The sequence below is a fragment of the Diceros bicornis genome, chromosome 13, assembly GCF_020826845.1.
Source record: "Diceros bicornis minor isolate mBicDic1 chromosome 13, mDicBic1.mat.cur, whole genome shotgun sequence".
In the NCBI taxonomy this organism is placed as follows: Eukaryota; Metazoa; Chordata; class Mammalia; order Perissodactyla; family Rhinocerotidae; genus Diceros; species Diceros bicornis.
This window is the reverse complement of record NC_080752.1, coordinates 5150860-5178526: the sequence shown is the minus strand read 5'-3', so window position 1 is coordinate 5178526 and position 27667 is coordinate 5150860. Positions and strand designations below refer to the sequence as shown.

Genomic DNA, 27667 nt, shown 5'->3' with positions numbered 1-27667 from the left:
TGTTCCCATGAAACAAGTACAAATCTCTACTAATTTGGGATTGTTTACATGTCTGCTTCTCCAGAAGCCTAGGAGCACACTGAAGATAGAGAATCTATGGATTCCTCTTCCCTTTTGTTTTTTGTGAGGAAGATCAGCCCTGAGCTAACATCCATGCCAATCCTCCTCTTTTTTGCTGAGGAAGACTGGCCCTGGGCTAACATCTGTGCCCATCTTCCTCCACTTTATATGGGACACCACCACAGCATGGCCGGAGAAGCAGTGCATCGGTGCGTGCCCCGGGATCCGAACCCGGGCCGCCAGCAGTGGAGCGCGTGCACTTAACCGCTACGCCACGGGGCGGCCCCTATGGATTCCCTTTTGACTGCCCGGTATTTAGCCCAGTGCCTGGTACAGGGTAGGTGCTCGATAAACGATTATTGATTGCTGTTTAAGTATGCATAGTGACCAACACCCAACACCAAGTGTTGTCATTAAATAGCAGTTGGTGGTGCTGAGAGCCTCCCAGTGGCCTTTGTATAGACTTTTTTCCATCTAATACATGAAATATAAAGTATTATATAAAGATATCCAGCGAATCTGGAAGGCTGGGAATGGGCTGGGAATGATGAGAGGCTGTCTCATGTTTTTCTCTCTTTCTCTTACAGATCTTGGCTCATTTTACATTCATTTCTCATTTTCTGCTTTCTCTTACAATAGAGGGAGAAAAGGATCAGGTAAAGCCTCATTTGTCTAAGTGGCTGTGGGTCACGTGAAACGTTGAATGCTGTTGACGATGCCGCAGAATCAAGGTTTTTGTCAGGATATTGCCGCCTAGCTCGGGGCTGTGTTTCTTTCAAGGAATTTGTAATCCAAATGAGGCTGGGAAAAGATTGCAAACAACACAAAACAATAACACCTCTATCTCATTGCTGTGAGCAATCTCTTTCTCTTAAGGCTCTGTCCCCTGAGTTGGATACCATCTCCTCTTCAAGGGCTCTCCTGCCCCACACCTTCCCTCCCAGCCAGCTCTCATCTCCCATGACTGTGAACTACTCTTTTCTGTGCTGACACTCGACCTTGTACATAATTATATTGTCTTTGGGGGCCTTTATTTTATGGCAGCATGTGCATTATCTCTTGCTAGGTAGCTGTGATGACTGTTTCCATTTAATAGGCAAGGAAATAGACACTAAGGGGAACTAAATAACTTGACGTAGGCACATAGGAAGCAAGTTATGGAACATGAGATTGAACCTAGGTCTGCTTTCCCAATCTGAGCTTTAAGCAACCCCTCCCTTCCCCATCATCCCCCAAATCTCCCCCTGCTGCTATGGCCATTACAACTTTTTTTGTGGGGGTAGGGGAGGTGTCCTACTTCATTCTTTGATATTCTGCGGCTGTGCTTTCCTTCTCAAAGGCTGCTGATCCCCACGCCCCCCAAACTCATTTCTGGCAGCTATCCAGAAGCAAGTCTTTCTACTTTTTTACTCCATTATCTGGCTGACTCCACTCAAGTGGCTCAGAAAGATTCCTAGTTTGGGACTTTGATGACCTTGATCCCAGCCTCAGGTTGAAACCTGGTGACTATTGCCCTCAGTTTCTTCCTCTGACAAATAGGAATAATCTCAGTTTTGCCCATCTCCTTAAACCCATGACCTAGACTGTTCTTTAGTACTCTTCTGCCTATAGCCCCACTCAGCTGAGACCTAAAGGGCTGGGAAGAAGACAAGTGTTAGCTGTGTTATCAAGGATCCACCCAACGGCCCAACAAAGAACCAGAAACTTCCAATTCCCTTGGCAACTTGGTAGAAGAGGGAACTTCTATCCTCTCTCAGGAAAGCTGGCAAGGGCGGCCTCTCCTTCAGGACACTATTTCCCTGACCACAATGTATTGTAATTATCTAATCTATTTGATTCCCACTAGACTGTGAGTTCTTCAAGTATAGAGCCTGTATCTTATTATCTTACTGCTACCAGTCTGGTCCAAGCTGCCATCCCGCACCTAGATGATGGAGCCTCTGACTTCCACCATTCTCCTCTCACCGTCTACTCTTGGCACAGTAGCCAGAGTGATCCGGCTTGAAAGCACAAAACAGATCATATCACCCCTCTGTTCAAAGCCATGTGATGGCTCCATTTTAGCCAAGATCCTTACAGCGGCCTACAGGATCCCACTCTCTGAACTTATCTCCTCATTCCTCTCTCATTTGCTCACGCTGCTGGAACTGTCCTGGCCTCCTCACCATTGCTAACACTTCCAGGAATGCTTTCGCCCCGGGCCTTTCCACTAGCTGTTTCTTCTGACTGGGACACTCTTTCCCAGACAACAGCATGGCTCACTCCCTCACCTCTTACAGGTTTCTCATTCAAGTCACCTTATGAATTGGGCTCTCCTCCATGGCTCTATTTAATATCCCATTCTGTAATTGGAATAAGATGTTAATCCACTTTCATTTCTCTTCCACAAAATCCTCTTTGCTACACCTATTACTTTGCTCCACATGTCTAGATTTTTTGATAAGTCCCCTCTCTCCTCCTCTAAATATTTTCCTTTCTCCCTCCCTTTTGCCCCAATGCAGGCTTAAGGCCATTCACCTAGATTAATGCATGAGGGGCCTGCCTGCTGGCGCAAGCGGTTAAGTGTGTGCACTATGCTGCGGCGGCCCGGGGTTCGCTGGTTTGGATCACCGATGCACTGCTTGGCAAGCCATACTGTGGCAGCGTCCTGTATAAAGTGGAGGAAGATGGGCATGGATGTTAGCCCAGGGCCAGTCTTCCTCCTCAAAAAAAGAGGAGGATTGGCGGATGTTAGCACAGGGCTGATCTCACAAAAAAAAAAAAAAAAAATAGATTAATGCATGAGTTTACGTGATGAAAGGTGAGGCATAATGAAAGAGAAAAATATGAGATCTCAGCTGAGGTGAAGCTGGAAAGGAATTTGGACTCAGAAGACCTTGGGTTTGAATTCTGGCTCAAGTTTTTAACTCTCCTGAGCCTCAATTTCATCAGCTGGGAAGATAAGCATAGGAGTGCTGTCTCAGGGACTTGGTGAAAGCCTTGAACGAGAAGACACATGAAAGCAGCTGGCATGTGGTCCTCACCAGCGGTGGAGTCCACCGGGTCAGAACTTTGTCTGGCTTACTCTCTGCTGAAGCGTCAGCACCTAAAACATGGTTCGGCTAAAGTATTTGTTGAGCAAATGAACATATCATCAATGAATAAATATTGATGTTAAAAAAAAATCCCAACCCCCTCTCCTCCAGTTTTCCTCATACCCTTTACCCTGGTTTATTTTTTCCCATACCACTAAACACCTATCATACCCAATAATTTTCTTATGTTTATCATCTTTCTCCTTGTACAATGATACCTCCAAGAGGGGAGGGTATTTTTTTCCCCCTCTCTCTCCTGTTCACTGACGCATCCCAAGCACAAAAACAGTGTCTGACAGCCTTAGTAGTGATTGGCAAATATTTGTTGGATGAAGAAGTGAATGAATCTTTGTATTTTCAGAATCTTGCTAGAGTCATATAGAAAAGGAATATAGGAGTGCTTTGAATCCTCAATGCCTAGAAATGCTTGGAAAATGGTAGGAGTTTAATGTTCGCTGAAGCAATTGGGTACTCAGCTCTTCAGAGGTCTTTATCTGACCTCTATAAGACTACGCCCAAAAAGGTTTCTAGGGCCAATTCACTCAGGCCTCTTCCTTCCCTCTCATCCACTCAGCCTAGTATTCACCTAACACGTTATCTCAGTACCAAATACTGAGCACCTACTGTGAATTCAAAAGCATGCTTGGTGCTACATAGGTGACTAACGCGAATGACGCAATAGCAAATAATACGTCTGCACGTAATTAAGTGTGAAATTACAGGGCAGACCGGCAGTGCCGACAGTTTAGAGGAAGAGCCAGTGAAGACTGACGTAGAAGTAAATTCCAAAGTTCACAAGTCGCCCGAACTACTCTTCTAAATGCTCCACCTGTTGATAGCAAGGACCATAACCTGGGGAGCTAGGCCCTCAGAAGGGCCTTTCGAGTCCCAGCTCCTTTGTTGTGAGAAGGAAGCTCAGGCTAGGCCCCGGCAAGGCCCCGGCAGAGATGGGTCTGAACCCGGCACTTGTGAAGTGCTGAAAGAAGCCTGGCCTGAAAGCCCAAGGTGCCTTTGCTGGGGCCTGTAGAATCCGCAGTGTGCCAAGCTGGAGAAGGCGTCCGGTTTCCCGGAGCGGCTAAGGTGCCTGTCGCTACGGTGAGGCGGCGGGCGTTGGCGGGGGGGCAGGGTCACGAGGAGCCATTCCCCCGGAGCATGAGGCTCCTGGAATCTGCGGGCGGGGTCCAAGGCCGCAGGTCCCTGCTGTCCTCAACTACAGAGCCGGCCGCGCCGCCCCCACTTCCTAGTCGCTGCTCTGAGGCGCAGAGACCCCTAAGTCGCTCGGAGCTGCCGGCTGCTGGATGACACGGGCTACGCCAAGGCAGAACCCCCGGAGTCCCGGGGCACTACTTGTCCCAGCGGAGGGATTCCGCGCGCGCCGCCGCTGCCGTGATCGCGGAGGCGCCGTGACGCCGCCGACGCCGGGCCGGTGGCGCAGCGACGTCGCGGGAGGCGGGGGTGGCAGCGGCGGCGGCGGCAGGGGCGGGAGGGAGAGCGCGTCGGAAGTAGTTCCGGGTGCGCGGCCCCGGATGTTGGCTGCTCTTGCTGCTGCCGCCGCTCTAGGCGCTGCCCGGGCCTCGGCCGCTCGCACCAGGCGCCGTTGGGACCTTTCCCCGGGGGGCGGAGACGCGCGCCGCGGCCGGGGGCTCGGCCGGGCCGTCCCGGCCTGCACAGCCTGAGGTGAGCGCCCGCCGCCGGGAAGGCCGGGCCGGGGCGGCGGGCGAGGAGGCGGGGCCGAGGCATCTCCCGGGACGGAGGCAGGCGCTGCCCTCCGCGAGACGCCCTCTACCTCCTCTCAGCCGTGGCCGCGCTGCGGCGCGGGCGGGCGGGGCGGGGGCCCGGGCCCGGCCGGGGCTTGGCGGGCGGCGAGGGCTGGGTCCCCCCTCCCCCGCGGCGTCGCCTCAGCTGCTGCTGCCCCTCAGCCGGGAAGCGGCGGCTCGCGCCTCCCGCCCCTCCCCCAGCGGGGTTCCTGGGGCGCTGCGTCGGACGACCGCGGCCGCCGCCGCCTCCCGGGACCTGTCCCCCGGCCTGGGCTAGCCCCCTGGCCGGCCCGATGCGGCTTCTTCCCTCCGAGCGCGGGGGTGATTTTCGGCGGTTGAGGCGGGCCGGACCTCGCGCCTCGGGTATGCCCTGCGGGGTGAGGAGGCCCGCGCGAGGGGCCTGCGTTCCCACCCATCCTGTCGCCGTGTCCTCTGCCGGTGTTAGGGCAGAGGCAGCCGTTCCATGCGGACGTGTTGCTGTGCTGTGTGTTGCATCCTGCCCACGTGGTAGGGTGTCTCTCCCCCACCCCCTCCATTTTTGCAGCTGGTGAGGAGGGAGGTCCGCGGGTGGTTTTCCTCTGTGATTTCCTCCGGCTGGCGTGGAAGGCGTCGGGGTCAGTTTGCCTTGCTGAGGCCGGCGGTGGTTAGCTGGAGGAAGCAGGAGTTGTGCTCTCTGCAATCGAGGCCAGTAGGAGACATAACAGGGCTTCTTCACTGACGCCTTTCCTTCTCTGGAGCTGCTCTTGTGCTGTTCTCTTCTGCGTAGTCCTACGGAGAGAATAAGCTCTAGCTGCTGCAGCGTCGAGGGGTATGGTTTTCACTTCTCCGTTTTGCTTTTTGTGTGTGTAGTCGGCGAAAGTTGTTCTTTTCTGTGTTGTGCAGTCCACGTCTCTGTTGTTCCTGGTTGGACTCCCGAATGAGGTGAGTTGGGCTGGCCAGGTCGTCAGAGATTGGTGGGCATCTTTTTTGTCTTTTCCTGACGTTAATTTTTTTCCTTCTGTGTTGTTTCCCAGTGAAACGGTGCATGTCGTAGAAGTGTTCCATGCATAGCTCTTCACTTGCGAGGCAGCACTCAGTAGTTTCACTGAGTCACTTATTTCCTGGGAGCTCTTTTATTACACTTTCCCTCTTTCTGTTGTGTATTGTTGCGCTCTCTGTTTTTTGAAACGTGTTTTGAGGAGTTTCTTTCCTTGATGTCTCTTCCAAATTAAGGTTTCCATTTTCCTGTGTTTTGCCCTTTTGTGACCACACATTGCTCCCTTAATAGGGAGCAGGCACAGTAGCAGTGAGAGAAGCCTTTTATTCCTCCTAGACTTTAGCAAATATTTGTAGAAAAGTAGTAACGCCTCTTCATTTTTCTATTTGGGTAGCATATATAGATGTGATTGAAGTTTTTTAGATAAACTTGAGGATTTCTGTTTTCTTTTTTGTGTCTCTTGGAGTTGAGGTGAATCTTGGTCTTGGTTTTGTGCTGTTCAGGAGACTGGGGACTTTCTCATGCTTTTATTAGATATTTTTTGGATGGGGTCAAGACACATTTATTTTGGCTCTTTTTGGTTCGTTAGTTTGGGTGAAATAAAAAAATCGTAATGTTTTGAAGCCACTTTTTGATTCCAGAATGGCCAGCATGCTCACTTTTTCTTGATTTGCTTTTTGCATTGTGCATTCTCTTGGAGTATGTTTTTTTCCTTTTATCTGGTACAGTTGTTAGTACATTCTCCCTCCATGTAAAATAAAAATATTTAAATACAGATTCTATCTGCTTTCATCATGCTAAGTGTGGGTGGGGCAGTGGAAAATAGAGAATGTTGTTCTGATACATTCTGAGGCATGTTTTTTTTAATAAGTCGGTCAGCATTTGTGTCCTTCTGCAAAATAACAGTGCTATGTGTGAAGTAGTCTGTATGAAGAGACACAAGGAATAAAATATGTGGTCTTTTCAAAGGCTTCAACTTCAGTTGGGGAAACAACAGGTAACATACATCGTTCATAATTACCAAGCAACATCAAACTCCTGGTTGGGATAACAGTGTAACCAAAGTCAAAGGTATAAGTGAGATTTGATAAAGATAGGAATTTTCAAAGGGGAAGAGATGTATTTCAGGAGAGTGAAAGGGTACTTGCAAAGACAGAGAAGTGACATTGTACAAAAGATATTAAGCAGCTTGATTGGCACAGGGAATCTGTATTGGTGAATAATAATAAATGAGTTGAGGATTGGTGAATGGGTATTGGTGGAGGACCTATCAAGGATATATGGTTTAGTTTGATGGGGTACCACAGTGGGTTCTAAAGAAGGGGAGTAAGATGATGCATATTGTTCCTGAGGAAGGTTTTTGTATTAGCTGAATGTCCTGGAGTGGGGAGACTGACTAGAATGCTCTTGGATAATTTTAGGAATAAGATGATGAGGGTCTGATGTAAGATAGTGATTATGGGAATAAAATAATAGCTAATGTTTATTGAGTACTTACTGTGTGCCAGGCATTGTTCTAAGCTCTTTACATGTATTTAACTCATAAAATCTTCATAATAAGATCTTATTATTCCTACGAAGAAACTGAGTTACAGAGAGGTGAGGTAACTTGCCCCCAATCCCCTAGAGAGTAAGCAGCAGAGCTGGGATTTGAACCCAGGCAATCTGGCCTTTGAGCTTACACATTTAATCATTAAATTATACTGTCCTAAGAAAGAGTGTATAGAGTATATAAGATGTATGTGTGAGTAAGAATTAATGTGAACTTAGTGATGACTGAATGTGGGCAAAGGGAGGAGAGCAAATAAAACATTAGAAGATTAAAGCCTAGAATCCTTGGAAGATGGCTGATAATAGTGAGGAGATCAGGAGAGTATCACTGTGAAGGAAAATGAGCTGAGATTGGTTATGGGCAACACCAGATTGTGTACAATCAGTTTTTCAATAGCAGGCTAGTCTGCCACTCCTGATAGCCTTCTCTCCTTGCTGGTTTAGCTCTGGAAATGCAGACTAGTTTAGTATTAATCTAAGCAAAACAGTTAGAAAAACATCTATTCAGAAGGAAAAAATTGTATACCACATTGCAAAGCCACGTAGAAATAGCTTAGGAATTATTTATTTTGGTTGAGCCACACCACTGCTTCCTAGCCTTAGTGAAGATAATCAAGAATTGACGAGAATAATACTGAAGTGTCTGTATAACATCGCTGTATGATGAGTAGAGATGAAATGTAGATTGTGCATTAGGGCTATAAATGGTAGTAAAAAAAACACGTGAGGGAGGTTAGTAGTATGATGGAGAAAGAGCTTTGAGGTTTGGGACTTTGGACGTTATAGGCTAGTAGGTAAAGCATTCTGAGAAGAACCAGGAAGTGTATCAGTGCCACAGAAGCCAAGGATAGGAAAGATAGTGTGGTTGACAGTATCTAATGTAGTCTTGAAGTTCAAAAACAATGATCATGATGAAAAGACTATTGAACTAGGACTGGGATGTAATTTGTAACCTTAGAGAGCATTTTGAAAGGAAGGATAAGAATAGATGCCAGATTTGTTTTTCACAGAAGGATTTGTAGAGACATTATGGTCTGGTGTGGTAATTCTTAGTATCTTCTCCAAATGCTTCCTCTGGTCTCATTCTGGTCCACATGTCAGAGCTACTCAAATATCAGAAAACTCACTTTTTTTCTTTAAAAAGGAAAGAAACTTGTGTTCTAAAGCCAGCGATTTTATACTTTATGGCTCTCACAAACTTTTCTTCTCACTCTTTTTTTAAACAGTTTTATCAGCATGTAATTCACATACTATACAGTTCACCCATTTGAAGTATACAATTCAGTGGTTTTTAGTATGTTTACCAAGTTGTGCAGCCATCACCACAGTCATCTTTAGACATTTCATCATCCCCCCCAAAGAAAGTCTGTACCCATTAGCAGTCACTTCCCCTCCCTCCCAGTCTTAGGCGACCACTAATGTCCTTACCATTTCTGTAGATTTGCCTATTCTGGACGTTTCATATAAATGGACTCGTACAACATATGGTCTTCTGTGCCTGGCTTCTTTCACTTAGCATGATGTTTCAAGGGTCATCCGTATTGTAAAGTATATCAGTATCTCACTTCTTTTTATTGCTGAATAATATTCCACTGTATGGCTATACCACCTTTTATGTGTCCATTCATCAGTTGATGGACAGTTGGGTTTCTTGCTTTTTTAAAAACCCTTCCCTGTCTTCACCTTAATCCTCACCCTGCCAACTCTACCCCTCCCATGGCTTTTCTTTTAGATTATAACCTCTGCTGTGCATTCTGCTAGGCATCGAGGATATAAAGATGAGTAAGACATGGCCCTTGAACATTCATATACAGTCATGTGCTATTTAACGATGGGGATACATTCTGAGAAAAGGCGTCGTTAGCTGATTTCTATTGTTGTGGGAACATCATAGAGTGTAACTTACACAAACCTAGATGGTATAGCCTACACACCTAGGCTATATGGTACTAATGTTATGGGACCGACGTCATATATGTGGTCCGTCATTGACAGAAATGTCATTATGTGGTGTGTGACTGTAGTGTGTTTATGGTTTACGTACGTTTTCTTATACGTTATCTCATTTGAGCTCACGACAACCCTGTGATGTAGGCAAAGCATTTTTTTTTTTTTTTTTTTTTGTGAGGAAGGTTAGCCCTGAGCTAACATCCGTTGCCAATCCTCCTCTTTTTTGCTTAAGAAGATTGGCCTTGGGCTAACATCTGTGCCCATCTTCCTCTACTTTATATGGGACGCTGCCACAGCGTGGCTTGACAAGCGGTGCGTCAGTGCGCGCCCGGGATCTGAACCTGCAAACCCAGGGCCGCCAAAGCAGAGCGCGCAAACTTAACTGCTACACCACTGGGCCGGCCTCAGCAAAGCATTTTTTTTTTTAATAATTTTATTTATTTATTTTTTTCCCCCAAAGCCCCAGTAGATAGTTGTGTGTCATAGCTGCACATCCCTCTAGTTGCTGCATGTGGGACACGGCCCCAGCATGGTCGGAGAAGCGGTGCGTCGGTGCGCGCCCGGGACCCGAACCTGGGCCGCCAGTAGCAGAGCGCGCGCACTCAACCGCCAAGCCACGGGGCCAGCCCAGCAAAGCATGTTTTAAGATGAGCAATTTGAAGTTTAGATTAGGTGACTTGCCCAATATTGCACACTTAAGTCAGTGATGGAGAATTAGATCTTCTTAGTCTAGGTCCGTTGCTATTTCCACTACTCTATGCCGTTATTCTAACTTAAAGGATCCCCATGTGAATTCCTGGAAAATTAGAGGGGCTGAGAAATCCCCTTAATTAGGGAATCAGTAATTTTTAATGTTTAATCTTTAGGACTTAAAATGAAGAGATTTTTCTTACCAGATTCTGTGACTTGTTTGCTCTGTGATTTAGGTAAGTCATTTCATATTTCTCCCTTTTCTTTCAGAACTCTAGTGGGGATTAATGTGCTGATGGTGATATTGGTAGTGATGTTATTAATAGCTAACATTTTCTGAGGCATTTTTTTTTTTTTTTTGTGAGGAAGATCAGCCCTGAGCTAACATCCATGCTAATCCTCCTCTTTTTGCTGAAGAAGACCGGCTCTGAGCTAACATCTATTGCCAATCCTCCTCCTTTTTTTTCCCCAAAGCCCCAGTGGATAGTTGTATGTCACAGTTGCACATCCTTCTAGTTGCTGTATGTGGGACGTGGCCTCAGCACGGCAGGAGAATCGGTGCGTCGGTATGTGCCCGGGATCCGAACCCGGGCCGCCAGTAATGGAGTGCGCGCACTTAACCGCTAAGCCACGGGGCCGGCCCTATGACAACTTTCAAAGAATTTGACTGCCTTAATTGGCATAAATGGATTTTAGTGCACAAATAACAAGAACCACAGCACAGTGTTTTGGTTAAAGATAGAGACTTATACTGAAACTGGAAAAGGCATCTGCTATACAGGATTTTGGATTTAATAGAATTTGTTATAACCAGATCAGCAAAGCGTTATTACTGTGGGCCATCTGTTGGGATATGGAAATAGCTTTGTTATATGGAATCAGATGTTGTATTTATATTTATAACAATGGCATTCTGCTTATTTTAAGTAACCTTTTGGAGTTAGGTACCTTTGGCCTCTATTCTACTTGACATATCAGCTGATAGCCTGAGAATGCAGTGTCCTTCAGAGTGGTTATTACTTTTCTATAGCTTTACTTTTCTATAGCTATTACTTTTCTATAGCTTTCTATACTTTTCTATAGCTTCTATATTTTCTATAGAAAATAATTCTGTTTTTGGGCGGCCCTGTGGCTTAGTGGTTAAGTGCGTGCGCTCCGCTACTGGCGGCCCGGGTTCGGAACCCCGGGCGCGCACTGACGCACCGCTTCTCCGGCCATGCTGAGGCCGTGTCCCACATACAGCAACGAGATGGATGTGCAACTATGACATACAACTATCTACTGGGGCTTTGGGGGAAAAAAAGGAGGAGGATTGGCAATAATGTTAGCTCAGAGCCGGTCTTCCTCAGCAAAAAGAGGAGGATTAGCACGGGTGTTAGCTCAGGGCTGATCTTCCTCACCAAAAAAAAAATAAATAAATAAAAAAATAAAGTTCTGTTTTCTATAGAATTGAGAGAAACCTGGAACAAAGCAAGTGAGACTTATGTGGTGTCAAACTTTAAAACTGTAACAAGATAAAGTATAGAATAAATATGAATATGATATAAGATCATTAGGACCATATTCAATAAGAACTCTTACTTTGACACCGTTAATAAGCCTAGTTTCTGTTTTTTTATTTTTTTTATTTTTTTCCCCCAAAGCCCCAGTAGATAGTTGTATGTCATAGCTGCACATCCTTCTAGTTGCTGTATGTGGGACGCGGCCTCAGCATGGCCGGAGAAGCCGTGCGTTGGTGCGCGCCCGGGATCCGAACCTGGGCCGCCACCAGGGGAGCGCACGCACTTAAAGATCTTGGAAATTGTAATCACCTTTTTCCTAAGGTTGAGACCTGGCTTTACTGTGTATTGAAAGATTTGTGAGAGGAATGGATGAAGGGGGAAGACTGCTAGAACTCACTAATAAAAGTTTCAGATTCTCTTTGCTTACAGAAATATGGGATTGGGAGAGAAGTGCAATATGGTAGAAATAAGTTATTGGTAAGGTCTTAGGTTTTGGCTAGTGGGTGCATGGGTGCTTATTAAAAATAAAAAGTTTTTGTGGCTTGTCTGTGGAGCTTTGAGAAATTAATTACAGACACAACAGTTCCTGCAGTCAGGAACAGGTTGACTCTTCTGAATGAAGATGGACCAGACTGTCAATGGCAGGAGGTAGTGTGGTTGGGTCTGTGAATCTATGACATGCTTTACCTGTCTACCTTGTGTAAGGAGCTATTGATGGTATTGTCCCACCATGTATATACGTAGACCCTAATCACCATCAGAAATGGCATCTTTTGCATATCAGAGGAAGTCATGTTTTATATTGTTTATTATAGGGCATATGTGTTTTGGAAGGATTTCCACCTTACATTTGAATTATGCTTTTTGAAAAGCATTTTCTCTGATCTATTGGATTTTTGGAGCCTCACAACAGCCCTGTAACATAGGTAGGGCAAGTAATATTCCTATTGACAAATAGCGAAAATGAGACACAAGCTAAGACTGACTTAGCGTCACTCAGTTATTTAGTAGTAGAACAGAGACAGGAATTCAAATCCTGCATTCTGTTTCTAGTCCTGTACTCTTTTTTTTTTTTTTTTTGGTGAGGAAGATCGGCCCTGAGCTAACATCTGCCAATCCTCTCCTCTTTTTTTTTTTGCTGATGAAGACTGGCCCTGGGCTGACATCCATGCCCATCCTCCTCTGCTTTATGTGGGACGCCACCACAGCATGGCTTGACAAGTGGTGCGTCGGTGTGCGCCCGGGATCTGAACCGGTGAACCCCGGGCCATTGCAGCGGAGCACCCACACTTAACGACTTGTGCCACTGGGCTGGCCCCTAGTCTTGTACTCTTTAGTAGAAAACTGACAGTTTTTATGAAGAACATACTTTGGATTTTTGAGGTAGAAATTAAAGGTTATGGACCCCAAAGGACCGGGGCTACTTGGAGCAGAAATTTGTCTTGAGATAAATGTCAGACAAGGGGACGTAAAACTATTGGGAACAGATTATTTTTTTTTTGTTAAATTTGGGTTCATTTCCAGTCATTGGATATATTTTTACTTGAGCCTGCATTCCTTGTAGAATTCTGGAGGTAAAGAGGAGGTAGAATCAGAAGGGAAACTTTTAAGGGTTACTACATAGCAGATTTGGTCTTATTTTGTGGAGGTACACATCTATAAAATTTAGACATCGAGAAATTATACCTGGAACATGATTCTGCTGAGGGTGTGTGGGTTATTGCTGTAGTGTGAATCTCTTCTCTCTTGCAAAGTGGATAGGAAGAGTGACAGTTTATGAAAAAGTTATAACTGTGGAACAAAAGACTGGGAAAGAAAGCATCACAGTGGGTGGTCTTTATTTTTTCCTTTGAACCTGTTTATATTTTCTAAGTTCCCTATAATAAACATATGTCTGATTTTTATGGTTCAAATGAGAATTTGGAAGAACATGAATCAGCACTTTTGAAGAACAGTTTAAACACTTGGTGCTATCAAAGTATTTTGCTTTCTAGGTAGTTATGTTAGTAAATTGGTTTGATAAATTATTTGATTATAAATCTTATGGTTCAAGTTGTGGATGTATTAAGTGTTTCAGTTTTTTCTTTGAGTTAGGATTTGGTTATTAGCTCTGCTGATCAATAAGTTAATTTATTAGTCCCCCAGAAGCAACCAAGACCTTCGATTTACTTACAATAAGTACTTATCAGTAAATGGCCTAAAAATCACACTGTGACTTATGAAGATGGACTTAAGGCTCTACTCATGTGCTTCCATTTCTTTGGCAGGTTTCTAATAAGAAAAACCAAATTGTTGGTGCTTCTTTAAGGTACTGTTTTCATCCAGAAATATTGGACTCATTAATTTCTCTCACTCGTTTGCTCATTTATTCACCATCTGCTGTGTCCTGGGCACTGTACTAAATGCTGAGTACACAAGTAAAAGGCTCTCTGCTAGCAAAGACTACCGCTTTTAGTTTGGGAGAGACATCACAGAGGTATCTTTGGCATATGGAGGTATCCTGGGGTTTCTTCTGTTTCTAATTTTTAGCAGAGAAGGGCAGAATAACTAGGTTGTTTGTTTGAAGATCTTAATGCAGTTAGTAGTGTGGCTTGTATGGCTTTAAGAGGAGCCGATGGCTTCATAGCTATTTCTCTGCAAAATATTGAAAATCATTGATCTAAAGAATTTCCTCATCTAAGGAGCATTTCTTATTGAGGTAGATGACCTAGGCATTCAGATTTGTATCAGATTTGCTTTGGGAGCATAATAAGAAACCTTGTATTGACTTTTCTAGAATAGAGGCAGTGTCTTTTTTTGTCTTTTATCCTCTATACTTAGCACTGTACATGACACGTAGTAGGCATCATTACGTATTCAATATACTAGTAAATGAAAGGATATTTCGTGTTTAAGCTTAATTTAAAAAATTTTAATATTGATGCAAATATATTGTATCAAAAATTATCTTTTGTCTAATATAATGAGATATAAAACAGTTCCTAGAATCTTAAGAGTTGTTCAGGCCAGTGAGATATCCCACTAAAACACTTGATATATAGTCTTTTGGTTACTCTTAGTACATCTGTAGTCACTGATAGCTATAAGGTAGTCTGTCTGTTGTTAGCTCTGAGGCAAAATTTGCTTCTTACTTCATCTGTTTTTCCTAGTCTTTCTGTGAGTAACAGTAGAGACCTAGTTTGCCTTCTTTAACAAGAATATTCAAATATTTGAACGTGATTATTCATTCAGCAAATATTTGTTGAGCACCTATGCATGCCAGACACTGTCCTGGGCATTGTGAGCAAACAAAAGCTAAGTAAGAGGCATAGTCTATTCACCAAGAACTGATACAGAGAAAGAGCCGTGGGTTTGTTGAAGAGAGAGTTTGTGCTTATGATGATTGGGAACGCTTCATGGAGGAGATAATGTTTGAGTTGAGATTAATGATGGTGCATTCTAGGCTGAGAGGATAATCAAAAACCTAGAGATGAGGAAGCACAATGCAAGTTAGGAGTAGCAAGAGGCCCAGGTCTGCTGTTTCACAGACTGTCCTCCAGGATATTAAAAATGTTCATTGTTGAATCCTCAGTAAATATTTGTTGAATGAATAATAAATGGTCACATTTAGGAAATACTGAACATCCTCTTCTTGAAGAGTCACAAAGTTTTGCTAAGTCCTTTAGAGAAAAAAAAGTGCTTATCTCAAACTTATTTGACTATGCAATGCCTATTAACAACTCTTGAAATCCTTTGGAAAATATTACACTGGGGTCTCTATGGTAGAGATGACATGGAAAGCTGGCAAGTGTTTTCTTCTCCAAGCTAAACACACCCAGTTTCTTCAGTCATTCTTCTCTTGACATTTGGCTTCTAAACTCCTCGCTAGTCTGATATCCGCTCCCTGCAAGCATTCTAGCTTGTAAGTGTTCTTAAAATATGTTGCTCAAAACAGAACACAATACTCCAGTTGTGAACTAACTAGTGAAGAGTGCATGGGACTGTTACACTCCTTGATCTGGATACTATTCTTCTAATGAAGCCTAAGATTGTATTTTGTTTCTTTTTAGCAGCTGAGTCACTCTCTTGGCTCATATTCAGTTCTCATATTAATTTCCAAGAAGTTCTTTGAGTAGATTCAGAGAGATTTCCTATTAGTAGAGCTAACAAATGAATGCTCGTTTTCTTCTGATTGAGTCTAGGCTGTTTTCTCAGAAGTACTAGTCATTCTTAAGTTTCCTGAAATCTGAGAAAGAAAAGCAAAAGAATTAATTGTACAATGCTGGAATTACCAAGTAACATGAAAGTCCAATTGCACTGCTGAGTATACTTAAAAGTAGATAGAATATAATGAATCCATATACCCATCACAAATTCAACCATTAAGCTATTTGCCACATATATCTCAACTGTCTTTTTTCTTTTTCTTTTTTGCTTAAGTATTTTAAAGAAAATCATAGACATTGTCTTTTCACCCCTACAAACTTTGCTATGCATCTCTAAAACATATAGACATTTTCTTACATAACCATGTACCATCATTATATTGAACAAAATTGACAGTATTTCTTAGGTGTCATCCAATAAATATCCAATTCATAATAAAATGTCCTCAATTGTTTAAAGATGTCTTTTTATAGTAGATTTTTAATTGATCAAGATCCAGCCAAGGTCTGCACATTACATTTGGTTGTTATGTTTCTTGTCTCTTTTTACCTAATAGAGTCCCTCCTTACTTTTTGGCATAATTTTACTCCATCCACTCCTTTGACCCTTGATGTCTCTGTACCAAGTTCTGTTACTGTTCCTTTTGAAAATATCTATAAGACTTTTTCTTTCTTTACAGCAATTCAGCAAACATTCTGGAGTATTTATTATGTACAAAACATGTGCTAGGCATTGTGGGAGATAGAAAGGTTAGTTTGACATGCACCTGGCCTACTAGGAGCCAGCCATCCAATGGTAGGGACAAATACATACAGAAACAATATGAAGCAGATTATTTGCCTTCCTGTGGGTCATGCCTTGATTATGTAGCCTCCGTTTTTTTTTTTTCTGGAAAATACTGCCAGTGGAATCCTCTCTATGCATTATTTTAATCATGTCCTGATCAGGAACCCACAGTTGATTTCCTCTTGAATCAATCCAAACTCTACTGTTTTTTGCCTGGCACTCAATGTCCCTGCTAGTTCCCACCTTTACCTCAAGTGGAACCCCTCAAGGTACAAACATCCTTTTTTTCAAACCAAATTTATATTATTGTGTAGAATTTCATTTCTTCTTTTTTTTTCTTGTGAGGAAGATAGGCACTGAGCTAACATCTGCCAGTCCTCCTCTTTTTGCTGAGGAAGACTGGCCCTGGGCTAACATCCATGCCCATCTTCCTCCACTTTATATGGAACGCCGCCACAGCATGGCTCGACAAGTGGTGCGTCGGTGCGTGCCCGGGACCGGAACTGGCGAACCCCGGGCCGCCGCAGTGGAGAGAGCACACTTAACTGCTTGCGCCACCAGGCCAGCCCCTAGAATTTCATTTCTTAAACAAAATTATAAACATTTTCAGAGTAGAAATCTTATCTTCTTTTTCTGTATAATACTGAGAAACTTAATAAGTACTGTGGAGATCTTGGTACATATGCCAGTGGGCCTGTTCTTGCTACCTACTACCCTCCCAGAGTCAGCCAGAGCTTCTGCCAGTTAAAAGTAAATAATCCAAATCTGGCTCTCTTCTCTTACCCCAAAAACCTCGTTAAAAAAAGCTCATTCAGTGGTCTAAATCACAGATGACAGAAACATGGTTTGCATGTTGTACTCCCCCATCACCATGTCCGTGGTAAACTGCTAATTACTGGTTATGTTTAGACATGACCTTCTCAGTTTAGCACTTTAGGCCGCTACTACCTGTCGCGCATAATTGGTAAATGATATGAAACCTTTCTGCTATCCTTGTCCTAAACCAGTAGTTCCTGAACTAAGCTGTAAATCCAAATCACCTGAGATACTTTTTTTTTTTTATTGATGTTTTAATGGTTTCTAACATTGTGAAATTTTGGGGTGTACATTTTTGTTTGTCCATCACCATATATATGACTCCCTTCACCCCTTGTGCCTACCCCCCACCCTCACTGCCCCTGGTAACCACAGTCCAGTTTTCTCTGTCCATGTGTTGGTTTATAGTCCACATATGAGTGAGATCATACAGTGTTTGTCTTTCTCTTTCTGGCTTATTTCACTTAACATAATACGCTCCAGGCCCATCCATGTTGTTGCAAATGGGACGATTTTGTCTTTTTTTATGGCTGAGTAGTATTCCATTGTATGTATATATACCACATTTTCTTAATCCAGTCGTCAGTCGAGGGACACTTAGGTTGCTTCCACTTCTTGGCTATGGTGAATAATGCTGCAATGAACATAGGGGTGCATAAGCCTCTTTGGATTGTTGATTTCAGGTGCGTTGGATAGATTCCAAGTAGTGGGATGGCTGGATCATAGGGCATCTCACCTGAGATACTTTTAATTACTAGATTCCCTAGGTTTCACCCTAGGCTCTTGAGTCAGGATTCCCAGGAGTGGAATAGAAATGATTCTTTTTTTTTTCTCCGTAAAGAGGATCAGCCTTGAGCTAAGATTCAATGCCAATCCTCTTTTTTTCTTTTTCTTTTTTTTTTTTTTTTTGCTGAGGAAGATTGGCCCTGGGCTAACATTGGTGCCCATCTTCCTCTACTTTATATGGGATGCCACCACAGCATGGCTTGACAAGTGGTGCGTTGGTGTGCTTATGGGATCCGAACCTGTGAACCCTGGGCTGCCGAAGCGGAGCGTATGCACTTAACCACTGTGCCACTGGGCTGGCACCTAGAAATGATTCTTATAAAGTTGGCAGTGGTTTGTAGACTGGCTTTGGGGACCAGCCATGTAATTTTTATATTGTTAGAGAGCTCTAGTAGTGGAGAGTATAGCTTCCTATCTTCTCAGTTGCAGTACAGTAGCATGTCATTCCTGTGACAATTAGTATGTTCTGATATGTTAAGTTTACTTTGCAGGGATATGGTAGGATCTCTTGCTTTGAATTACACCAGGCAAAGCACATGAATCAAATGCCTGAGATAAAGATACAGGATCCAGAGAGGTGGCATCTTGGTTTTCTAAATATAACTGAGCTTAAATTTAAAGCCTCAAAACCTTTCAGCCCTCTGGACGCTTATTCTCTCTCTGTTTAGTGAATACCTTTAAAAGTTTAAAATGGAAGGGTTCAACACTTTGGAGTGAATAATCTTTTGAACTTTTCATATTTCATGTATATTCAATAGAGGCAATTTAAACATATAATGCGATTTAGTTTCATATACTTTTGTTAGGTTTTCTATAAAAATAAATCTACGAATTGGGAAAAAGTTCTTTATTAGTCTACGTGATTTGATATTGGAACCAGAAGTTGTGGTTAAGTTATTGAGCAAAGTAGAGCGACTGAAACTTCAGGATTATCCAGTGAGTTAATGACAGACCCAGAAATAGAATCCTGTGTTATTTGCTAGGGTTATGATTTAGTTTGAAGAGGGTGGCCTGTGATCTGTTTACATAAATTGCAGGAAGTAAGGTTTGGGGTTTGGAAGAAGTTATAGCTCTGTGATGTTTGGCCAAGAAGCTCCCCTCCCCCACGTTTACCGCCTCTGTTGTTGACACCGGTCCTATCCTATGGAGTGTAAAGAGACAGTTAGTTCAGAATTACATCTCCTACTCTTAAAAAGCTGAAGCTGATTGTTCGTTGGTATGCTTTTTTTCAGTATCGGTTATTAGAGAATAATAAGACCTGGCCCTGGTTTTGTTTTAGGAGAGAGGTATAGCCTAAGTAGTTGATTTGTAGATAGTAGTAGAGTGGTTTCCTGTAGAATTTTTTCAGGGTGTGTAAAACTTTTTTGTGAACCATAAGTGTATTTTCATTAAACATAATTAATAAACGGTGTGGTTTGGAAATAGTGGAGCCCACCAGAAAACAAACTTTCCTGAACCACTAATAGTTTAAAGGGTTATAGATTTGAAAATAATTGCTGTAATAGAGTTGCTTTCTGGTGAAGTCATTACTTTAACTCTCCTCTTTCTGTTCCAGTTTGGGGTATGGGGGTGGCTCCTGTGGCACTAGTGAGGGAAGAAGCAGGAACTTAACAGAACAAGAACATTTGTGTCTGATGGTTCTCAACCTGCTTTTAAAAAAACCCCAGCCTCGTTGAGATACAATTTCACATACCATACAGTTCACCTATTTAAAGTGTAAAATTTAGGGGCCGGCCCCATGGCTTAGCGGTTAAGTGCGTGCTCTGCTACTGGCGGCCCAGGTTCGGATCCCGGGCGCGCACGGACACACCACTTCTCCGGCCATGCTGAGGCCACGTCCCACATAGAGCAACTAGAAGGATGTGCAACCATGACATACAGCTATCTACTGGGGCTTTGGGGGAAAAAAGGAGGAGGATTGGCAATAGATGTTAGCTCAGAGCCAGTCTTCTTCAGCAAAAAAAGAGGAGGATTAGCATGGATGTTAGCTCAGGGCTGATCTTCCTTACAAAAAGAAAAAAAAAGTGTAAAATTTATTTGTTTATTTTTTTCCCCCCAAATTCCCGGTAGATAGTTGTATGTCATAGCTGCGCATCCTTCTAATTGCTCTATGTGGGACGCGGCCTCAGCATGGCCGGAGAAGCAGTGCGTCGGTGCGTGCCTGGGATCCGAACCCAGGCCGCCAGCAGCGGAGCGTGCGCACTTGATAGCTAAGCCATGGGGCCGGCCCAAAAGTGTAAAATTTTTATAAATAGGTTTCAGTGTTTTTTAGTTTTTTCATAGGGTTGTATAACCATCACTGCAATCTAATTTTGGAACATTTTTCTCCCTCTAAAAGAAACCCCATACCCATTAGCAGTTAATCTCCTTTACCTCTTCCCCCTTCCCAAGCTCTAAGAAACTACTAATCTAAGTACTAACCAACAATTAGACTACTAATATAAATTTGCCTGTTTTGGACATTTGATATAAATGGAATCATAATATGTAGTCTTGTGACTGGTATCTTTCACTTAGCATGTTTTCAAGGGTCATACATGTTGTAGCATGTATCATTCCTTTTTATTGCCAAATAATATTCCACTTTTATGGATATAACATCTTATTTATCCGTTCATCAATTAATGGGCATTTGGATTGTTTCCACTTTTTTTCTATTATGATTTAATGCTGCTGTGAACATTTGCCTACAGATTTTTCTGTGGATGTATGTTTCATTTCTTGGGTATATACCCTAGGAGTAGAATGGCTGTGTCGTATGGTAAGTCTATGTTTAACTTTTTGACGAACTGCCAAACTGTTTTCCAAAGAGGCTGTACTATTTTACATTTTCACCAGCAATGTATGCTAGTTTCAATTTCTCCACATCTTTGCAACACTTGTTGTTATCTTTTTGATTACAGCCATCCTAGTGGGTGTGAAGTGGTATCTCATTGTGGTTTTGATTTGCATTTCTTTAATGACTAATGTTATTGAACATCTTTTCATGTACTTATTGGACATTTATATATCTTCTTTGTAGAAATCTCTATTCAGGGCCGGCCCCGTGGCTTAGCGTTTAAGCGTACGCACTCAGCTACTGGTGGCCCGAGTTCGGACCCCAGGCGCGCCCCGACGCACCGCTTCTCCGGCCATGCCGAGGCCGCGTCCCACATACAGCAACTAGAAGGATGTGCAACTATGACATACAACTATCTATTGGGGCTTTGGGGGGAAAAAAAAAACGAGGAAGATTGGCAATAGATGTTAGCTCAGAGCTGGTCTTCCTCAGCAAAAAGAGGAGGATTAGCATGGATGTTAGCTCAGGGCTCATCTTCCTCACAAAAAAAAAAAAAAAAAGAAATCTCTATTCAAATCTTTGCCCATTTTTTTTTTGCAGTCCAATACTCTGCCCCTGACATATATCTTTGAGTCTTTGCCCATTTTTTAATTGGGTTGTCGTTTTATTATTGAGTTGTAAGAGTTCTTTCTATATTCTGGATACCTAACTTGCTCTTCTAACTGGATTCGTCCTAAATTACTTGTGTGGAGGCAGAGAGAAGTGATGGATACAAAGACTATATTAAAAAGATCTGTTGAGTTTTCAATCAGATCTTGTTTTTCTTATTTTAAGTTTACTCTCTTTTTCCAACTCTTGAGGAACCTGGTTTATTCATTCATTGAACAGATATGACTGCTGACTATATACCAGGTTTTGGGGATATGACAGAATGAAACAGATAAAAGTTCCTGCTCTTATGGAGCTTGCATTCTACTGGGGGAGCAACAGACAGTAAACAAAAGTCATATCAGATGGTGATGAGAGCTATGAAGAATAAAACAGAGTAATGGGGATACAGTGTGATGAACGTTCTAGCATATTCTTCACCTTTCCTGATTTCTTAAGCTATTCCTCTCTGCTCTGACTGCTTGACCTTATTGCACTTACCATTTATTTTCATTTTGTACAATTTGTAGCTAAATATTGTTTTCCTCTTCTAAACCTCCTTGCAGTCTAGTTTTTGCTCTCACTAGTCCACAAAAGCAACCCTCTATAATTTTTTTTATTTTTTTTTAAAGATTTTATTTATTTATTTATTTTCCCCCCAAAGCCCCAGTAGATAGTTGTATGTCATAGCTGCACATCCTTCTAGTTGCTGTATGTGGGACGCAGCCTCAGCGTGGCCGGAGAAGCGGTGTGTTGGTGCGTGCCCGGGATCCGAACCCCGGGCCGCCAGTAGTGGAGCGCACACACTTAACTGCTAAGCCACGGGGCTGGCCCTCTCATCTCAGTTTATATTCATTTTGATCTATGTGTAACGTTACTGCCTTTCTCCGCATTAAATCACTTGCTATCTCCAGTACAATTTTCCTGTTTTTTTTTTAACTAGTTCCTAATTAACTAGATAAATAAACTAGTTAACTAGATAATTAAAAATTATCTATTAGAGTTCTCCAGAGTTAAGTTTTGGCCTCTCTTTTCCCTCAAATACTCCTGTGGTGAATTGATCATTCTCACATGATTTTTTTTTTTTTTTTTTTTTTTTGGTGAGGAAGATTAGCCCTGAGCTAACATCCCTTGCCAATCCTCCTCTTTTTTTGCTGAGGAAGATTGGCCCTGGGCTAACATCTGTGCCCATTTTCCTCTACTTTATATGTGGGACGCCTGCCACAGCATGGCTTGATAAGTGGTGTGTAGGTCCGCACCTGGGAACTGAACCTGCGAACCCTGGGCTGCTGAAGCAGAGCACACAAACTTAATGACCACGCCACCGGGCTGGCTCCTCTCATTTGATTTTAGTTGCTTTCTGAGAGCACATGACTCCAAGATCTCAGTTCGTAGCTCAAGCTGCACCACTGCCTTCAGGTTTAGTCAGTGGAGCTGAGATGAACAGCTGATTGCTACTCACTCAGCAGGATTCTTTTCCCTTTACGCCTTCCTCTGGCAGATTTCTCCTGTTTAGGCTAATTATGACAGAGGTTATTTCCATGACTGCTTTAATGGTTACCTGTGAATAATGGTATAACAATTCGCAGTGCTTAGTCAACCTGAATCAAAGAGGTTATGCCTTCCTGGATGCTAGTGAATCTTATACTTTCAAGTCTTTTGGAAGATAGGGCTGAGTTAGGAGATAAAAAAGAAGGGATAATCTCTTGACCTCCAGTGCTGTAGCATTTATTTTCGACAAACTTTTAATTCTTGTTTTTGTCTGGTATTATGCTGGTGCTTTCATTTGAGCTACTGTCACAATAACTGAGGCATGAGTTTTCACTTTTGTGTAGAGGAGGAAATTAAGCCTTAGAGAAGTTAACAATATACCCAAGGTCATAATTGGGATTCCAGTCTAGGTCTTTTTTTTTTGTGTGTGTGTGAGGAAGATCGGCCCTGAGCTAACATCGTGCTAATCCTCCTCTTGCTGAGGAAGACCAGCTCTGAGCTAACATCTATTGCCAATCCTCCTCCTTTTTTTTTCCCAAAGCCCCAGTAGATAGTTATATGTCATAGTTGTACATCCTTCTAGTTGCTGTATGTGGGACGCAGCCTCAGCATGGCCGGAGAAGCGGTGTGTTGGTGCGCGCCCAGGGTCTGAACCCGAGCTGCCAGTAGCGGAGCACGCGCACTTAACTGCTAAGCCACAGGGCCGGCCCTCCAGTCTAGGTCTTGACTCAAAGTTTTGAATGTTCTAAGTTCTTTGTAAACTATAAAGCATTATATTTCTGTGTGGGTGGGAGAGAGGAGTGAAGGGCTCATAAGAATTATTTGGGAGCTTTTTCAAAATACTTAGTCCCATTTCACCTCCTGCTCCCAGATAAAGCGTTATTATACAACTGTTAGTTTGTTAAACATCTGCTTCCTAAATTTGAATAGTTTGTAACTCAGTTTAATATAAACTTGAAGACTGCTTATATTAAAAGGAATTCCATGTTCTTCTGTTGATGATGGGTTATAATACTGTAGCTTCTATTGGAGTACCCATCAGTGAATGACAGGTTTTTACTACCCATATTCTGGTTGTGGCATTCTATGCAAACTTTCTTGCATATTGGTTTTCAAAGGATTTGGAGAATGTGCTGCTAGGTGCTGTTGGCACCAACTTAACTGTATAAATTATGGATGTAATTGAATGAGTTAATATAATTGTTCAACTTTAGTTTGCTCCAGGGGTATGAGTTTGTAATTTAGAAGACACTGAGATTTTCCTGACTTGCTGTGAACCTTAGCATTCTTTTGTGAGATTTCCACGTTGCTGGTCATTTGCCTGGATAGGGAGAAAAAGATTAGTATATGTTTGTTCTTTCACTTGACCAGCCTGGGGTTCAGGACACCATTTAGGAGCAATAATCTAGATTAAAATGGAGAAAACTGAAACTAAGGCATTGAGGCTAAAGCAGATTAGAAAGATGTCTAGGAGCTAGAGTTGGTAGTGAAAGGTAAGTAATTGGGGGTCCTCAGGGTGTTGATGTTTGGGGGATTCAAAATATAAGAGCCTTTTCCCTTTCTTGAATTCTGAAGTAACAAAACAAGAGTCAGCAGATCAAAAAATGCAATATTATATTTTTAAAACTAGTTTTTTTTTCTTTTTTTTTTGTGAGGAAGATCTGCCCTGAGCTAACATCTGCCAATCCTCCTCTTTTTGCTGAGGAAGGCTGGCCTAAGATCCATGCCCATCTTCCTCCACTTTATGTGGACGCCACCCCAGCATGGCTTGCCAAGCAGTGCGTTGGTACACACATGCCTAGGAGTAGAATGCTGGTAACTTTTGGAGGAATTACCTTTGTTTTTGATAAAACTGCTGATTGTAGAATATTGTAGAATGTGGCTTAGGTTTAAGAGCCCAATGGGCTGGCTCTGTCTCCACGTTCTCTTGTCCCCACCCAACAGAACCCAGTCTAGACCAGGGGACAGCCCACCTCATGTCTAGATTGTTAGGGTCAACAGAGCAGGCACACCCATATCACTGCCTTGTAGAGTCCTGGAGTTAGCTCTGCCCACTAACCAGATTACTTACCTCTTTGATGAAGAGTGGGCTAAGAGCCCAGGAGTGTTTAGAGAAGTCATTCCTCATAGAAATAAAGAGTTGGAAAGAAGTGTTTTGCTCTAACAAAGGAAAAGAAAGGAGTTAGACTGGAAGCCTGAAAGCCATTCTTAGATAAAAGGACTGTGCCATTTTTATCAAGATAGGAAATACATTAAAGAAAGATGATGAATTCAGTTTGTTTGTGAGCAAGATCTGCCCTGAGCTAACATCCGCCAATCTTCCTCTTGTTTTTTTTTGTTTTTTGCTGAGGAAGACTGGCCCTGGGCTAACATCCATGCCCATCTTTCTCCACTTTATATGGGACGCTGTCACAGCGTGGCTTGACAAGCAGTGCGTCGGTGCGCGCCCAGGATCTGAACCAGCGAACCCTGGGCCGCTGCAGCGGAGCGCACGCACTTAACTGCTTGCGCCACCAGGCTGGCCCCTGAATTCAGTTTTGGACACGATAAATTTGGGATTTCTAGGAGGGAATGTTAGATATTTATGTTTGGAGATCAGGAGATTGATCCCTGCTAGAGATGTAGATTTGAGATTCATCTGCATACGAGCAGTTGAAATATAGGAGTAGGTAAATCACCCATGAAGTAAAATAGTAAAGTGTCTAGTAATTCCCATATCTGAAGTCTTTGAGGTTTTGATTCTGCCAACTGATATTTCAGCTGTTATCTTAATTCTGAGTGGCTTGTTTCCTTCTGAATTTTGTGATTTTTGATTGTGAATTTATTTATTTTGGAACCTTATCTGTGGGAATTCTTCCATGCCTAGATCAAAGATAGATTCAGAGGATTTGCATTTGCTTCTGTAAAGGTTGGGTGTAGGACACCTAGAATGGTAATTCTAGGACTACCCTAAATAAAATTCTAGGTATGAAGCTTTTTAAACTGTAATCTAGGTGAAGGTCAGCTTATGGTTGTGAATACCAGGGGAGGTACTATTGCACTGCTATCACAGCCTCTCATCTCCTTACCAGTGTTCAATGCCAAGGTTAAGAGTGGTTTTCTTTGCACTTCTCTTGGGTAACACCTGGACTTTGCCTCTTGTACCTTGGGCTGCAATAGGCCTTGAAATTGCAAGCTGAAATTCATAGGGTTTGGCAAAATGCCCTGACAGTGAATGAACGCTGGTTTCAGTACTCTGCATACTTCTCTAGTTTTCCTCTTTCACTGTTTTTGGTCTCGATCATACCTTATTTTCTTTAGGGTTATTGATTAATTTATGAAGATTTAAAAATATTTTTTCCTGTGTTTGTTATTTTCAGTAGCCATGTTGATCAAGCTGTCTGTTCTGTCATTCTGGCAGAAATAGAAGTGTCTGTCTCTCTTCAGTGCATGCAGGGACAATTAGCTGCAGAGAATTCAGTCATCCTCTAAATCAAAGGTTATAAATTTGGGACAAAATCCAATGTTTTGTTTGGCCCATGTAGTATTTAGAAAATAAGAATCAGGAGATTTCAAATAAAATTTTGGATATCTTCTCTTGAAAAATTAGAAGTTCTTACAATACTGGGCTTGCACTCTTGTTTAGCAGCAATTGGCTAGAACTGAGAATAGCAGCTGATCCCTTCCAAGTGAACATGTTTTCTTTAGTTGCTCACCATCTCCACCACTCCTACAATGTATGCATATGTATACACTTATGCCCATTCCAACTTCTCTCATTCATGTTGCCTGTATGACAGACATTTGTGGATCATCCTCGTGCCAGGTAGTGCTAATAGACAATTTCACATTCGTAAATTGATTTACAGTCATGCATTGCTTAATAATGGGGATAAGTTCTGAGAAATGCATCATTAGGCAATTTCATCATTGTGCAAACATCATAGAGTGTATTTATGCAAACCTAGATGGTATAGCATGCTACACACCTGGGCTGCAGGATTCTAATCTTATGGGACCACTGTTGTATATGCGGTTCGTTGTTGACTGAAATGCCATTATGTGGCACATGACTATTTTATTCAAACAGCAATCCTCCAGATGTATCCGTGATGAATAAAGTTATATAGGTGGTATTATCCCCAAGTTACAGATGAAGAAACTGAGGTTCAGTGAAGTTATATAAATTCTTCAGTGTCTCATTGTCACAGCTATGATTTGAACCTAGAACGTCTTATTGAAAGCTCCTTCTGTTCTAGTGCTATTCTTAGCTTTTTTTTTGTTTTAAAGCAATGGAACTGTTCTTCAGATGAAGTCTTAATGAAGTCCAGTGTATAAAACCAATGAAGATAGCACTGCTTTGGTTGAAGAGTAGATGGGGTGGGGGACAATTATGTGGGGATGGGAACCTGCATGCTCAGCTTTTTGGTACCCTTTAGGTACCTCCCTGGAATCCCTAGGATTCTACTAAACAATTTGGACACACTCTCTCTATGACATAAACATAACAATTTGTTAAATTTTATGAGTTTTCAGCTCCTTTGGATGTTACAGTTATAGTTTGCGTGTTTGTCTTATACTTCTTGGTATGTCTGCCTTCCTCTGTAATTATTGTTATCACTCAATAGTGTTTTGATTCATATGGGTGTGTGTTCAGATAATGATGAATCTTTTAG

General features: G+C 42.6%; 1 protein-coding gene across 9 annotated transcripts in view; it reads left to right on the top strand.

Moving 5' to 3' along the window:
- Nucleotides 1-4071: 4071 nt before the first annotated feature.
- FOXJ3 (forkhead box J3) overlaps nucleotides 4072-27667 on the top strand; it is a 158654-nt gene continuing 135058 nt past the window's right edge. For 2 of the 9 annotated variants that reach the window (XR_009221800.1, XM_058552088.1), the window contains exon 1: nucleotides 26569-26817. Coding sequence is in view for 4 of the 9 variants with exons in the window: in XM_058552088.1 (XP_058408071.1) it covers nucleotides 26727-26817 (91 nt within the window). In the remaining 5 variants the exon portion in view is untranslated. Of the gene's footprint in view, nucleotides 4230-4654; nucleotides 4812-4943; nucleotides 5255-5288; nucleotides 5813-26568; nucleotides 26818-27667 lie in introns of those variants that run through there. The other 7 variants (XM_058552087.1, XM_058552084.1, XM_058552081.1 and 4 more) reach the window with 7 other exon arrangements.